Source organism: Hyposmocoma kahamanoa, unplaced genomic scaffold, assembly GCF_003589595.1.
Source record: "Hyposmocoma kahamanoa isolate Upper Pololo Valley unplaced genomic scaffold, ASM358959v1 93, whole genome shotgun sequence".
NCBI lineage: Eukaryota > Metazoa > Arthropoda > Insecta > Lepidoptera > Cosmopterigidae > Hyposmocoma > Hyposmocoma kahamanoa.
In genome coordinates, this window is record NW_020654810.1 from 16,759,861 (window position 1) to 16,776,945 (window position 17,085).

The window sequence follows — 17,085 nt, forward strand, 5'->3', positions numbered from 1 at the left end:
TCTAAATTCCAACACATGGACTTAAAGTTATTTACCTCTCACCTACAGAATTACTTAGCGGAAAACTCGATATATAAGTGAAAATAAGAATTATTAAATATTATATAATGAAAAACAAGACGAAATATGGGCGTTTTTTCACTGAAGTAAAAAAGACAGGGGTTTTAGTATACCACAGTATATTGTATGAGCGTAGGGAGCCGGTAGGAGCCAGATTTGGTGACTAGAAAATGTTAGGCAATTTTACAAAACAAACTGACTTGCAATGATGACATGTCATGTGGAAGTTGTATGCTGGATGAATACAATAATACAAAAACGTTGATAATTAGTACGTTATTAATTTTTGAACCTGAATTAACCATTTCTTTGAGCAAGTTCATGAAAGTCATGTCAAATGGACCCTTCGCCACTGCCTCACAAATATGTGTGAATAGATGAAAATATTTAATCAGATCTTTGACACAAAAAGTGTTTTATTTTTCCAATGGTCATGGACTTTTTTAAAATTAGATTAAAGTTGGGCAATTTCGGTCGAAAGTAACCTTTGACTACTCAAACAAAAAATATTTATCTACATAATTATTGAGTTTTATTATTGTCGATGAAAAAATTTACATAATGACACATTTAACTACGCGATTTGTCGTACATTATTTATGTAATAGAAATCCGTTGGTATATTTTATTCTTATTATTGTTGACATTAAAGTGACAACGTTAACTAATTTTGTTTATTAAAACTGATATGTTATAGTTCAACTGTTTATCTTTCATCTACCATATTCCTCGTTAGTGAGGTGAAAAGTTGTGTGAAGTTGTTTTGCGTTGCCGCACTAGCTCCCTTCACTTGCACAGGTTTCAATTCAAGCCCTCGAGTCAAACAACAAGTTTGCAGCGTTGCATGACAAATAACTACATATTTTTCCATCATATCGGGAAGAATGCGTTATATTTTTCTAAGTGATACAGAACTTGTAGCTTTATATATGTAATGTCGACAGGATCAGTCTTCAGTGATAAAGCGTAATTATTATATTGAATAAATATTTAACATCAGTGCAGCAGCACTAAATCAAGTAAATCGTTTCTAAAAACTTTAATACAAATTTTATATATACATTATAGTAGCAGTAGAGCTCCTTGTGAAAGAGTTCGTCCAGGATAGTGCTGCCACCTTACTTATTTCTGCCGCCAAGCAGTATTGTTAGCATTACTGCGTTCCGGTTTAGAAGAGTAACGGTGCTGGTGAAATTACAAGCACATGGGGCTTGTCAACTTTATGTCTCAGGATGACGGGCGCAGTAGCAGTGCCCCACAGATCTTCGCGATTTAAAGCTCTGAGTGGCACTGGAACTGTTATGGACAGGCGTGTCAGCTTACCATTAGGCGCACGACTTGTTCGTCCCATCACTTAACATTATAAAAAAAAATACGCACTACGGCACAAAAAAAAGTAAAATTTTGGTGTACTATTTAAGCACTATTTAGTACTGGCCATGAATTGGTTAACCAACATAAAAGAAAAGATGTAAACTTTGATCTATCAAAGCTTTGAGTCGATTAACTACATATATGTACCTGCGCTTTCATTGATCATCTTTTGGGCAAAGTTGCAGACAATGTCGGAACGAGATCGACTGTGCCTCGCCGTACCGGGCACGGGCAGGAAGTCGCCTGTCAGGGAGACACAGTAAGCATTACTTCGACATATAATTTGTTAATCTTGTTAGTACACATACGATTGCGTGCTTGTTGGGATGTGCAAAGGACATAAGTCAACAACTGGGTTAAAAAAGACCTCACCATCAATGTATTAGACACGAATAATTTTTTACAACGTGCCAAACAACCGCATCAATTATCTGTAGGGCTGGCACGTCAGGGCGCCACTAGCGAGAGCGACATAAGAGCTTATACACACGGCGTATTTTATACGCGCCGAGGACGCGCCGAAACGCGCGCCCTCTGCGCGCATATGCGCTGTAGTCGCGCGTGTGTATCGGGCATTATGGTAAAAGATAGTTTAAATTTTAGTTTTGTTTGTTAATTTCAATTAGTTTTTTTTTTTAATGAAGCAACTACATGAAATTCTAAGCGCAAACTCCAGTGGAGTATATAAGCTTTTTGTTTGCAACGCAATGTTTGCGCGCGTTTGAATCGATTCACTGCAGCGCATCTGCGGCGCGTATACGCGCAGATGACGCGCGTTTACGACGCCGAAGGGCAAAGTCTTAATTACGTATCAATCAAGATTAATCTGGAGAGGAACGGGTCAGATCGTATTGGTTAGGCTGGCTACTGCGCATTCACTCCCGACCGCCATCGCACTACTGCCCGAGGATACGGGGACTTTGGCTGCTGAGTTTCCCCCTGGCCCGGTTCGCCTCTCCTTAGTGAACCTGCACTTCCCAGACTCCTCCGGGAAGTCCATACTAATACCGGGCTTAGTGCGCAGGACGCACTTAGTGCTTGTTTATTATTACGGGTGTACCAATTAGAATGCTCAGCGCTACTTGTAGAGACTACAAATAGTACCACTTATAAATTTTTCTTACGAATTGTGGTCAACAGCACACTCAACGTTACACCTTGAAACTTTGATTGTTATCATAAGTGACTTAGAGTCAAATTTAAATGGCGAGGGTGCTGTTACAAAAAGGATTTTTCAAATTAAGAAGTGGACCAAATGTAAATCATGTTGAACAAGAAAAATAATTACTAGATAATTCATACTCGGTTTGAATTTAAATACTCGTAGATACTTCACATATACAGTGTGTTATTTTTAACTGGGATAATGCAGGGAAATCGGACACGGCGGCGAAACATTTTATTGAATTTGACCAACTCCTGCTGGTGCTGAATTATCCTTACAAGAAACTAAGTTTTATTATCACTGATGCAAAGATCGAACTACTTGTCTGGACTCGAACCAGAATCTGTTGCCACACCGGGGCCACCGCACTTACTAACTGACCCCGACGTGGCAACAGACGCTAGTCCGAATCCAGTCAGATCGAAGAAACTAAGCCTGTTATTACTATTAATACGAAAAAAGAACAACGCAAAAATTCGAACCAGCGTCTGTTGCCCCACCGGGGTCGGTTAGTAAAAGCCGTGGCCCCCAGTGTGCTAATAGACGCTGGTTCGAGTCCAGTCAATTAGAAGGAATTTTTCTTTGCATTGTTCGATTTTTGTATCAATAATCATAACAAAGTAGCATTTTCACAAATATATATATCATGGTAATAAAGACATCATGATATTTAATGAAATGAATACTACAAGGACATACGTCGGTCAGAATTTAAAAAATTCAACAAACAACTCAAACTTGACAAAAAAATAATATGCCAAATATTTATTTTTACAAAAAAATACCTAATGGTTCTTACGACAGTTCCCCTGTATCTCCTATGGTTTCGGATTTCCCCATACTTTTCCACTTAAATAAAACACACTGTAGTAGTCATTGACCTACCAATAAACGGACGTCGTGTTCGCGCTAAAAATTGTCCGCTCCTATAGGGCATTAAAATCGTATACAGAGCGTCAATCGCGCAACAGTCTTCGTTTGTTCGACTGACAACGTGGTTGTCAATCATGCAGTACCATATAATAATAACTTGTAAAAATTACTGCAGTGAAGTGTAAAAACAGGATTTTGTATCATATTTTCACTAAAGAAATATGTTGTGTTATCACAGTTCTCATTTAAAAGTGATATTTTGTACAGTTTTATAGTATTTCATTTATATATAAATGAATCGTAAATATAAATTACAAAAGCAAACAAAATAATCAAATAGCTAACTGTCCTTTTTCTACACATTGAATGCGCAAAAGATGAAAGGAGACTCATTGCGTCAATTTCAAGAAGCTTATATGTATATAAACATCTTGGTCATTTTCAATTGTTCGAACCACAAGCGATTGAAATATTTAGAGCAAAGAAACTACAGTCGCTTTGATTTTAATCTTATTTTTTAAATGCTTTTTTTTTAAAACGTTAGCACTAAGTAACAAAATGTTGTTGTACTCGTTTTACGACTTAGGATTACCTATCAGAAGTCAGTAAATACATTTACCCAGAAATAACGGTAGCTCGAATTTTTATAATGTCAAATGTATTGTTTTAGGAAGATTACAAGATAAAAGCTAATTTTGTCTTTGTGAAAAGCATCAAAATTACTCAAAAGCGTATATCTCCTTATTATTTATTTCTTTAAGTGAATTTGTACAAAAGTCGACACAATAATATATATTAAATTTAATTAATATTTACGATAAAGGCTACTCCATTACTGTTGTGTTTAAGTAATTTTCAGTCGAAGCTAAATATGGTGCATTTTGTTAAGTTTCCAGTAAAAGCTGAATATGGTGTTTTTGGGCCATTAAATTGCTGCAAGCAAAATTAGGCAGTACTGCAATGACGTTACAGTTTAAATTAAATGTTTAAGTTTTTTATATTTCGTTACATGTCACTACGTTTGTATAGGTTAACTTCGGACATTTTTTTCGTGGTTTTTATATTAGACCGGACGTCCATTTGTTGATAGGTCAATGGCAGTAGTGTTCACTTTCATAAAACTTCGACTAGTTGTTACTGTTTCAAAAATCTACATTGTTAAGGATTGAATACCACAGGTTTTGCATTTAGGTAGTGTGTGGTTCTTGTTAGTACATGGTTGTCTTCGGAACGTGCGAGGAAAGGTGGACGACTTGCTAGGGAACTCGTAACGGTATTTGGACTTCATAAACAGCTTCGGTAATAGAAGACACGATTTCATTATTTTCTTGCATTTATCTGGGGATTTTAGGATTTTATATCGCTTCACAAAAAATTGTATAGCTTAGCCATGGTTTTGTCTACGTGCGGGAGAATAACGCAATTGACCAATCATGACCCAGCAAACTCTGGCAAGGTGATTGGTCAATCAGGTTTCAGTTCTTTGCAGGAATGTCTTATCATTGGTTGAATTAGTTTCACTGCACACAGAAGGAGGCTCCTTGTAAACTAAATGAAGGTCACATACCAAACAAAATAACGGTTTCTTTTCGTAATAATAAAGTACAATTTTTAATTGGAGTTTTACAAGACTTACCACTGTACTTTTTCTCAGATTTCTCTTCTTTTTTTAAGTCACTGTAACCAAAAATTTGTTTAAATTAAACTAGACCCAATTAACATAGAAAATTAACATAATTTGTGGTTGTCATAAGTCGAAATTACCTGTTGCTTCTGTCTGAACATTCTTGCTCACTGTCCATCATGAAGTCTGCTTGCCACGTAGGATCGTCCTGTAAAAAAAAGTGTTTCCGTTCTACTACAATTATTTTCGGTATGTTTTACCTTCACCTGATTTTTTTTTTGTTTATTATTCTCTCTACGTATTATTATCATCGTCGACCACGATATTATTGTCATAAAATTATAATACCTTCTACAGTACAATAACGAAAATAACGATGTAACAAATTTTCAAAAAGATTTTGCTTCTCGATTTCTGATTAAGGGAGCAGCAAGTATGTAGAAAAGAGTAACTGAAACTTTGCTTTTGTGGCAGTCACAATGGTATTTACATAGCTGCTTATTTACTTAGGTATCTAGTGGTATTTACATAATCTCGCAAGTCTACACATTCTACGTTCTTAGTCATTGTTCAATGCAGAACATAAAAGTTCAAAATCACATTTATATAGTAATATTATTTTGCATAAAATGGTAAATATTTTAAGTGTCAATATGGCAACACCGGTAATTTCTATTGTGGTCAACACCGGCGGCCATTTCTCTCTCTTCCAGAATAATTCTATGTGTAATGGCAATTTTTACTAAACTAATAAAAAAATAATTGTTTAAAGTTTCTTAGGCTTTTATTTAACAGTTATCAATTTACAGTATTTTGTTTGATATATATTAAAGATTTTAAATATAATGTTTCCTTTTCGTCTTAGAGAAACCCGAAAATTTGTACTGTAAGGGCACGTTCCCACTATGTCGTGACGACAGATTGTCGTGCAGTTTACAGTGTCGTGGCTTGTATATTTAAATGAAATTGAACAATTTCATATAGCACGACACGATTAACTGTCGTTCACGATTTCTTATCGTTACAACGACAAACTGTCGTCACAGTGGGAACAGCTAGAACGACAGTCGTCAGACGATAAAAAAACCTCACGATAAAAACGTGACGACAGATTGTCGCAGCTCCTATTGTCGTCACGTTTTATTTATCGCTGTCCGCACGTATTCTGCTCCCTACCCTCCCGTCTCGTATCCCGCGCCCTCTGCTCGCTTTGCAGTAGCGTTGGGTCGTAGCCAGAGATGGTCAAGCGGCCGGGTTTTAACCCACAGCTTTGGTAACGCCGTGTTTGAATCGGGTTAAAACCCGAAATCGGGGGCAGAAACTATTACCGTCTAAATATTTGTGGTGAATTGAGTTTTGTTCAAATTTAATTATACATAAGATTACAAAATATTTGTTGCTTTATTATCAGGACAGTTCTATTTACCTTTCTATTGAATAGATTCGCTTGAAAAGTGCATCAATAAATTGATACAAAAAATCGTTAGATCGTATGCACTTGAATCGATCTTTATTGAGAATCCACAGGATTGACAGGTGGTGAGTATTATGTGGAGATGCCTCTTCTTCGTATAATAAAAATATAGAAATTTGTTGCAAGTTCTTGTATATTATGTTGTCAGTGTTGGAATTATATCAAATTCTGTGCTCTTCGTTTCTGTCCACGATTTTGGACAGAAATGGGTTAAAACTCGGCGCTTCGGGTAAAACCCTGGTGAAAATACGGGCGGGTTGATTGGATTTTAACCCACTGCCCATCTCTGGTCGTAGCAGGTTTTGACAATACCGAAAAGAAAGCAACTTCGTATACCGTGTGACATAACCCTAATGGAATTCTTTTTAGTAGCATCCAATGCTGCGACTGCAGTGCATCAAAGGATTCTGTCGTGCAAACGACAAGGAGGCTGTCGTGAAACGATAAATTGCCGTCACGATCTAGTGGGAACAGCTAGTCACGACAGCCGTTCAACGATAAAAATCGTCTACGACAGATAGTCGTGATATGGGAACAGGCTAGACACGACAGTCGTCCAACGATAATAAAATGTGATGACATAGTGGGAACGCGCCCTAACACCATAACCCAACAAATTAATATTTTAACACGAAACTATTTAATAACCTCGCCTTGCCGCTAGATGACGTTGGGATCAAAATATTATCCGTGGTGATATTTCATATCATCGGAGTCTTATTTTAATAAATTTTCAATTTTCTATTTATCGAAATATTTTTTTGTTACAGAAACGAAAGTAAAGCTATACCCTTGCAATATGGTCGCTTCTTGTTTGGAGAACTAAATTAAAAAACCACAATTCGTCGTGGTTCAGAAATTAACCGCTAGATAGAAGCACATTGATTAAAATTTATCGAAATTGAAGTAATTTAAATTTATTGAAATTTAATTTAATATCAAAACGTCGTAACTTGTAATAATAGGTATTGATGGTATTGAACTTTTAATATGCCAACAGGGTAAAGTTTAAATTATATTAACAATCCAGATTTAGTTATTACTTTTTAAATTTGAAACTACGACCAATCAATATCAAGATTTTGTAATGTTTGATATTAAGAATGTGTGAGTTTTGGCGTCATCGGTTCTGATAGTAATCGAGGCCTAAGGCACTTCCATCGTTTTTTTTCTTCCGTGTAATCGACGTTCCTTATCATGATCACCGGCCGCCACTTCCACCTCGTGAGACGGTGAGATGACATCGAGGATAAGTGCGATTACGCGATCTTACACCTACGTGGACAAACGCCTAAATTGCATTTGGAAAGTCAGGTGTCTTTCTTCACCCTCCCTCGCTTCGTACACCTTTTACAGTGCGTTTTCTGAATGATACGCAAATTTGAACTGTTCGTTGTCCTGACCACAAAAGCAAAATTTTTGCAGGGAAATAAAGTGGTTTCATATATTTTTATATTAAAACCAATTAGAAAATGATAATGATAACAAACACCTGTGACAAAAATCGTGTCACAGGTTGTAATATAAGAGATTATTTTACCTCCAATGCATCGCAGACGCATTTCTGCAAATCATCGAAGCAAATGACGGGGTTGCTTGTGAACTCTTCGCCTTCAGTAGTGATCTTCCTCACGAGGTCGGCGTGGCAGTTCTCCGCTATACCGAGAATCACAGGCTTATTCGGTGCTAGGTACATGTCGCATAGTTCCAAGGCCGACGAACGAAGGGTGTCTAGGTCTGCTTTTGAGGTGTTGGGTGAGTCTGTAAAAAGTGTATATTATTTAACATTTTCGAGTAATAAACTAAAAGGCTTGCGAGAAATTTCTGTCTTGTCCTGAATTATCTGAGAGCTTTAAGAGTTTATATAGCTTTATAATGAATAGTGGGAGACCACTTTCCTAGCAAACTTTTAAAAGTACCAAGTGCCTGTACCTGTACCATTCAAATCCGGAACGCAATAATGCTCATTGCTCACATTACTGCTCGGCGGCAGAAATATGTAAGGTGTGAGTACGTCTCTGGATGAACTCTTTCACAAGTAGCTCTACTGCTACTAGTATGTTATTATTTTATTCTGCTATTAGTATCATACACACAATACATACACACACACACACACTTATGTTAAATTACGATCGTTGCTTCGTATTTCGTGGTAAATTTCCTGAGGCGACGTCAGGTATGCAACTTCATTCGCATCATGCGTATTTTAATTTGATCGAATGTGGTATTTAACAGTTGTTGTTTCAGACGGATGTCAGACAGAACGAGAGCACAGGGCCTGTTATTTTGTTCGTACAACGGTATTGTATCATTTCTGCCGCCAAGTAATGTGAGCTTTATTGCTTTCCGATTTTCAAGCACTTGTCTTCTTTATATGTCAAGGCGAAGGCGCAATGGCACTGCCCCTCAGATCTTTGCGATGCGTATCGCTTACCACCGAGCGCACTTATAATCATAAAAAACACAGTCGTCTCTCTCGTAGCACTTACCAGCTCCATTCAAATCGATTTCAAGCAAATATTGCGCATTTGATCTCCAGGCTGCTGTTGCTCTTAGGAATTTTAAAGTTCGGGACACTTCATCTGATATTTTCTCAGTGTTGGTACTAGTTGACAGCCCTGTTATTTAAAAATAACATTTAAAAAACCGTTTTCTGGTTATCAGGCTTCTTAGCTTTGTAGTTTAAAAATTTATGTTGAGACAGATAGATAAAAACGTTTATTGTCTTGCATCACACACACAACAATATAACACAGTGAATTGATTAAGAGACACACAGAAATCAAAATTAAAGAAAATAAAAACAAGCAGCAATAAATAAAAAATAAACATAATACTAATGATCAATAGCTTGTGTGTGCTAAAACAAGCCAAATAGCAATACAAAATCTGCCCAAAAACAAAGCACTGATTTTCAGCCACCACCTTCGAGGGTAGCGCGTTGCGGTGCATCAAAAGCAAAAACATTGTGAAGTGAATGTAGTGTGCATATCTTAGTATCACGTGAGTATTATAAAATATAAAAAAATAGTAACTATAAAAAAATGTTTCCAACTACCTTCCTGTGGGCCTAGAGTCGCTCTCCTCGCTTGAAGGATTCGTGACAAATATTGTAATGACGACAGTTTTTGTCGATCCGACAGTTCCCATTCGCCCGCGCTGTCTTTGGAGTGCTGTTGATGTAATTTCAGTTTATTATTACTAAGAAAACAACTTAAACAATTAATACCTAAAATGTCAGCTTTGCAATTGAACTGAGAAAATCCAATTATCCAATTATCTCCGCTTTGCTCCATTATGAGAGGAATCAATGTATTTTTCAAAATTGCGAATCGGATATTTTTAGTGATAAATATCACAGCTTTGGTATGTCGTTCAAAAATATTTTACTAGTGAAGTTGACTGTCTTTAGCTCGGTGCTTTGTTTACCTGATTTTCTCTGTTTTTTGCTATTCGTAGATATGAAATTGTTAAATGCAAATTCGATTGAAATTTTAGTAAAGAAAGTCTACACATTTATGGACAGCCTGGTCACTCTCGTGCTTCCAAAGAAAATATCTTTTTGTGTAATGCTGTGCATACCTTTAATTTAAATGCATGCATAGTACTAGCTTAAAATGGTTTGTTTTTATATTTAACGTATCTGTATGTATTTACTTGGTAAACCTTATTAAATATTACAAAAATATATAAAACAAAATGTAGCCGGGAGTAGCTATAGTAAAAACACGGAGTAGTAATAGTAACTATATTCAAATGAGGTAATGAACAACAGGTGTCGCAATTTGCTATTGTTTATTTTTGTTCAGCAATTTCTCCTAGACAACCGTAGGATAGAAAATTAGAAGATGCAAAGGGATTGGAACCAAAGAATATTTTATAATAAGAATATTAAAAACATACATACATATCGAACACTAATAAAGTATACATACCAGCAGCGAGGCGTGAAAATTGTCTTTAAAACCGGAGCAAAACAAAGAACACTTGCCTTAACAAACTTATCAAGATACTAGTACACTTTGTTTCGCTAGTTACTTATTCTACACTTAAAATTAAGCATTACTTTAAAATATTTATGATATTATGATATATTACTGATATTCGATGCTACGTGGAAAATTTTAGGCAAGCCGGTGGGAATCGAGTTCTATGGACAGGTCGTCACTGATACATACGTAATTGCAAACTATGTGCGTAAATTAGTTGCGCAAACAGTTGACGTGAATCGCTTGAATGGGGTTTATTCGATGTAAAACGGGGACAATTCGGTGTTAATGACTTACCAACTTCTGTATATCCTTTTGAACTAATTCTAACGTCGCATCAAGTTCCTCTGCGTCCACGCAACATCTGATGACAGTTAGGAACAACTCGGACGGCAGAGTAGAGTCGCGACAACACTATTAATAAATAAAATTGCAAGTAAATTACTTTGACCTCCCCGCACACCCCGTGAGAGTAAAATCTTGCAAAATGGCCGAGCTTGCATTGAAGTTTTTTCACACAGTTAGTTATTTTTCCCACTCTCCCTCTGCATAAAATTAATAAAATAAAAAAACACAAGCGCAACTTAAGTCACAAACAGCACTACTAAAAATATACCTAAATCTATAAAATTAACTGCATGAAAAAAAAATTCAGCCCAAACGCAGCTGTTTGCACAATTTCACTTTCACCATGTTCGCGGAGTAGTAAATAAAAATATATTTTTATTGACATGTATTTCCACGAAGTAACGCCAGAATGTATTTATTAACCGTTAATAAATTTAAACGTAAAAATTGACTTGTTATATCGTAGGGATTTTAACCAAAAGCAATTATTTAAATTACGACGTGGTGCAAGTTAAGTATCCAACAATTTTTTGTCAAAATTGCAAGTTCATGTGGTAAATGGGACCAGGGTTAAGTAGTATTTTGTTTCTTTACATACATAAATTATTGTATCACTTGTTTCTCTATAAGGCCTATTTATTTTCAACGCATACATTCAACATAGCCCCGCACTAGGGAAACCCTGTGTCGCGGGTGCCATGGACACACATAGAAAACCACTAATTACACCGAAACTCACGAGAGAAATAAATGTAGGCCATACAAATATTTCTCCCGGCCCGGGAATCGAACCTGGGACCTCTGCGTGGCAGTAACTGTTCGGCCACGGTTATGGTCCTTATATATTAATACTCAAAAAGAAACAACATTGTTATCAAAAAATCCACTTACAATCCTAATAATTGCTCTATTAACATTATCAGGGTCGCTCAATAAAGCCAACAAGGGTCGTAATACAACTGAAGACAACAGCTCTATGAGTAAAATTTTTTCAGCATGACACTTCCATACTTCCTCTGGCGCGACTAAGTACAGTACAGCTTCGGACACTTCGCAGAGAAGAGCTGGAATAATAATGAATAAAATGTCTTTATTGAAGCAATCCTACTTTAAGATACTGTACTAATTTTACCAAATTTTATATCTATTTTGTATACTACATGGAGAGGTTTATAAATAACTATTTGTGTTTATAATTATCTTACATGGATTATCTTTAGTAGCAGTAGCAGTAGAGCTCCTTTTGAAAGAGTTCGTCCAGGGAACTACTGCCACCTTCCCTATTTCTGCCACAAGCAGAAATGTGCGCATTACTGCGTTTCCGTTTTGAAGGGTAAGGGGTGCTGGTGACATTACAGGTACACGGGACTTGTCAACTCATTGGCTCAGTGTGACGGGCGCAGTAGCAGTGCCTTACAGATCTTTGTGATTTAATGCTTTGCGTGGCACTGCAACTGTTATGGAAGGACTTAGGCGTACTTACCACCAGGCGTATTAGTTGCTCGTCCCGTTACTTGGCGATATATGATTGTGAGAATGCTGTTGATTTTCCATTTATTAAAGCAATATATGAAGAAGAAGGAAGTCAAGTCAATTTGTCCCACTGGGATCAACACACAGATCTATGAATCTATCCATTAAGTGAGTAAATGTAACCATTAATTTCATTCATCATCAAAACAATTCATACAGAACTGTCTCATATTGTTATTTATTAACCGTTTTGTGCACGTCGTTGGCCGTAAAATGAAATATTCGCACAATGACAGTACAGGGTATCCCGATTGTTACATGGATCTTGAAAACCCAACTACAGACTGTACAGTGCGAATTCCAAGCGCTTTCTTTATAGTTGCCGCCTATTTCTAAATGGAGAAGTTTCAACAACATACTAACAAAATTAAAAGATTAGATTACGAAGAAGCACTACGGCATAGAGGAAAGTAGTGACATTTTGGTGTGCAGTATAATTACAGTACTATGCATGAAAGGGTTAAGAAGGTAACTGTAAGAAGTGAAACTCAAACATGTCCATAGCAATGTCATCATAATCATCATCATCATATCAATGTGTACTGCTTGCATCCAGCGGATTCCCGCAATCTTCACCAGATCATCAGGCCACCTCGTGTTTGGTTGGCATAGGAATGTAGTCTTTAGCAATGATTTCATAATAATCAATTTAAGATACCTCAGTCTTATTGTTGGTTAGTAACAAGGCCGTCTGTACAACTTGTTTATTACAATATATTCGCAATATTGTTCTATATCAATGCATTACAATTTAAAATGTCACAGTAGCTGTTAAATCATTCACTCTCTCTTAAAAAATTTCTACAACGGTTCAATCACTGGAGTCATACATGCAATATTGTAGTAATTCAACTTACCATATTCCTTCTCTGGATCCTCACAAAAAATATCACGACATATTTGTTTATTCTCTATGGAACACTCCAAATCAAAAAACAAATCTTTCAACGATTTTCCTTCCAAATTTTCTGAGCTGCCATAAAATTTTGATTTCCCATAAGATTGTGTATCTGAAAGAAAGTAAAAGGTGTTAGTTTCTTGTAGTTTTAACCATCATAGTCATTCAGACTTTATGGATCTTGACTCTTTTAACAATTTTCTTTAAGTAAATATTATTTAAAAAAAGAGCCTCTTAAACTGTCCACATTATTGTGGCTAAAATGACACCACCCATATTTTAATTTAGTTCATATTAATCAGAAGAACACACACATCTACAGCCATTTAATTCTGTTCATTTTGCGTCTGAGTACGCATACTAACAATGTTGTAAAAAAACAAATTTTCGAATAGAATGATGGGGAAATAAGACTAGGGAAAGTCATAATGGGGAAACGAATAACTTGTCAATGTGTTAAAATAGTGTAACATTAAATTGTGTAATAATATCGTAACGCATTTTCGGACCAATGAAACAAAATCTGTACAATAAAAGTCGAAAGGTTTTCGAAGAAACAGAGTAAGTATTAATAAACAAAAGATCAATTGTTGGTAGCAGCGATGAAAGGCAGCACAGGCCCTAAATAAACCATTTTAATAATAATTACATAACAAATTATTTTCGACGCTAAAAGTCGTCTCCACATTCGAAAAAATCAATGTATGTCAATGATTTTTCAGTTGTTATCAAGTTATTTATTTAAAATAACACATTATAATAAAACTTTATTACATTAAAATATCATTAGAATTATTTAAAATAAGGTTGATATACAGATATTTTGAGCATTGTATATAATATACACTGACCAATTCATTTGTGTAAATATTATTATTATTGATTAGTTTAAATGTTTGGATTGCTATGATTAAGAGTTGTAAAAGGATTTACCTGGTGGCCATGACAAATCTGTATCACTTTTGTTTCTTCTATGTGTCTTCTTTTCCTCCTGCCGCTTTGGGCTAGACCTAGATGTACCATTGGCTACATCCTTAGCGCTTACTAAATGTATATGTTTCAACCTAACTCTAGACTGCTTGAAAAGTTTGAGATGCATTGTCAATTCTTCAGGAAATCTTGTTGAAAAAAGATATATCCAATCTACACTTTTAATTCTGTAAAATAATGCAATTATAATAATAATTGAAGCAACAGAAAATACTTTGAGTAATTTCGTGTTTATTTATTTTTTTACTTTTACACCAGATAATACAACAGTATTCTAGAAGTTATAATACTATTTTGTTTTATATCATGTTATCATTTGACACTGTATTTTAAATTGGAATATAGTGATATTGATAATATGAAATAAGCAATTCTACTCTATTTGCCTATAAGCTTAGTTAAATAGAGTGAGAATGTTTTAGTTGAATTGCCGAAGTCTCTTTTCATAAAAATAATAATAATAAATAGAAAGTTGAAGGTAAAATATTTTAAAATAAAATAAATCTCAAACTATGGGTTCTGGTACATCTTTCTTTACACGTAAGATTTAAATTCAACTTTACACTACTTAAAATAAATTTTACATATTCTTTAAATTTATGTTAATTTTTTAGAATGGATTAAGTTTTCAAATTAGACGTTTGTAGAAGCGCTGCAGTGGCGCTGCAATTGTGCTTATTAATATTGTATGAAAGTGGTACGCGCGTGTCACGACAGTGGCGCCATAACTGCGCTTCTAAAAATCGTATTAGTTGCAGCGCCACAGTACTGCCACTGCAGTGCTTCTATAAGTGTCTAATTTGAAGGCACCCTAATTGTTCTTAGTTCATCAATGAACTATCTTTGATGCTTCCAATGTAACCTACTTTGCAAGCAGCTTTTAATCCTTCCTAGTCTGTGGTCTCCACAACAGGATGTCGTAACATGAAAGTCTCACCTATTAGCTATATTAGCACCAGCTGCCAGCACCACTTGTTTAACAGCATGTGTTGCAAACTCTTCATCACTGGTAAGTATCTCATACCAATTAGTGACATAATCACTGATGATTATTGTTATAATTTCATTAAGAAATGAATCAACTGTTTCACTACCCGTGATTCTGCTGTCAAATTTGTGTAGTTTTTGTTCTTTTTGGAATAATTCTAATATCTGAAATGTTAAAAATATGCTGCTTTTATATATGTATAAAATATGCTCATTTGGCGTTATACTGACACAATTGTGCTTCTTGCAATTTTACGGAGTTTTGAAATGATTTTAAAATTAAATACTTTTTTAGATTATGGTTTGGCTACAAGGTCAAGTCAAACACAAGGTCTGAGCAAATATGCCCCAGCTTCAAGAGATTAAACTGTTATGTTTCCTTACAGACTCGTCCCTAAAGATTTGGTAAAAAAATTAAAAAAATTTTATGAATTTCAAAATTTTTTCAAAGTCTGTTAAAAACAAAGCTGCGCATTACCTCTAGGATGCGACAGTGCCAAAGTCCTTAGGGACACCATGTGCCTCTAGGACGCATGATGGATTAAGATAAATGCCATCATGAAATTCTACAGTCCTTTTTAAAAACACAAACACATTTTGACTCAAAGTTGTAATTAGTGGTAATCACAATAGATGAGTCAGTGATAAAGCGCTAGCTCAGCCACAGAATAAACTACAACAGGCTTTCCTTACATACATTAAGGTGCATATTGTCCTTTAGCAAACAACACCACTTTAAGTCATAAATTAGCGGTTTTTCCTTTTGAACATCACTCAATTAAGTCAAAATAAACCATGAATATCTATAAAAATTACCAACCAACATGGATACAAATATTGTTCATCTATAAATTATAGCTATGAATTATGTCTATAAATTTAATTACAGCACCTATTACTAACACTAGCTTTAAAAATCTTGTATGCAATAATATAAGCAGTTTTTCCACTCTCCTTTAAGATTACTCGAAATTATTTAGTGGTGTTGTTTGTTAAGGGATGATATGCAAAATTATGCTAATTGTAACAATCGCTGTGAATTTCAACTGTGGAAATGGGCCTGTACTACTAAAGGGCCATTTCCAATTATAACATAATCATGTACATGTACATGATTATGGTATAATAAGAAAAGAAATATCACTCTAATTGAAGTGAATCTTCTATGCTATAATGTATAACTTTATAAAGTTGCTGGTACACTAGCATACTCAACATATCCTTACCTTGGGAGATTGCACAGAAAAGTTTGATTCCTGCAAAGGGTCATTCAGTGTGTCTAAATCAACAGGAAATATATTTTTGCTGTCAAAATTCAAATACAGCAACGTTGCAACTCTGCAAAGGAAAATTCGAATTTTTAAATCTTAAAACATTGAAGAAGAAATGGGCGTATTATTATTATTATGATAAATGCATAGCTTACCCTAAGAGAAACGATACCAAAAATGTAAAAATTGTTAAGTATGTCCCGAAGCCACATAACCCTAATACAATAATCGAAATAAGGCCAAACCACTTTAATACTTTCATCGCTGTATATCCTCTTTGTGTTTATGAACTTTCGCGCAAAACTACAATTTACACTAAATAAATAATAACAAAAAAACGTAGAAAGATGTTAACACTTGACAATCTTGACATTTGATCAACCAACGTCAAATCAAATTCTTACTTTTTTTTAATGATTTGGCGTACTAGAATAAAGAGTTAAAAATTCATAAAATCGTAAAACTAAAATGATAAGTTGTCATTTATGATCATTTA

At 35.1% G+C, this 17,085-nt stretch overlaps 1 protein-coding gene across 1 annotated transcript; it reads right to left on the reverse strand.

The window, feature by feature from the left end:
• Positions 1-1,567: 1,567 nt before the first annotated feature.
• Positions 1,568-16,851, reverse strand: LOC113237076 (sorting nexin-13-like). Its single transcript, XM_026473336.1, has 14 exons — positions 16,745-16,851; positions 16,545-16,656; positions 15,269-15,483; positions 14,275-14,498; positions 13,301-13,453; positions 11,802-11,974; positions 10,860-10,976; positions 9,632-9,746; positions 9,063-9,191; positions 8,111-8,331; positions 5,237-5,304; positions 5,109-5,149; positions 4,646-4,810; positions 1,568-1,677 (listed from the first exon to the last, which is right to left on the reverse strand). The coding sequence occupies exons 1-14, from the start codon at positions 16,849-16,851 to the stop codon at positions 1,568-1,570; spliced, it is 1,950 nt and encodes a 649-aa protein (XP_026329121.1).
• Between the last annotated feature and the right edge of the window lie 234 nt (positions 16,852-17,085).

Excerpts from the sequence above, each read along its gene's own strand:
- LOC113237076 (XM_026473336.1), bottom strand. The coding sequence starts at position 16,851 with ATGAAAGTATTAAAGTGGTTTGGCCTTATTTCGATTATTGTATTAGGG. Across the intron at positions 13,454-14,274 it reads AGATTTGTCATGGCCACCAG|ATACACAATCTTATGGGAAA; the intron begins GTAAATCCTTTT and ends ACTTTCTTTCAG. Across the intron at positions 4,811-5,108 it reads ATCTGAGAAAAAGTACAGTG|ATAAATGCAAGAAAATAATG; the intron begins GTAAGTCTTGTA and ends TAAAATCCCCAG.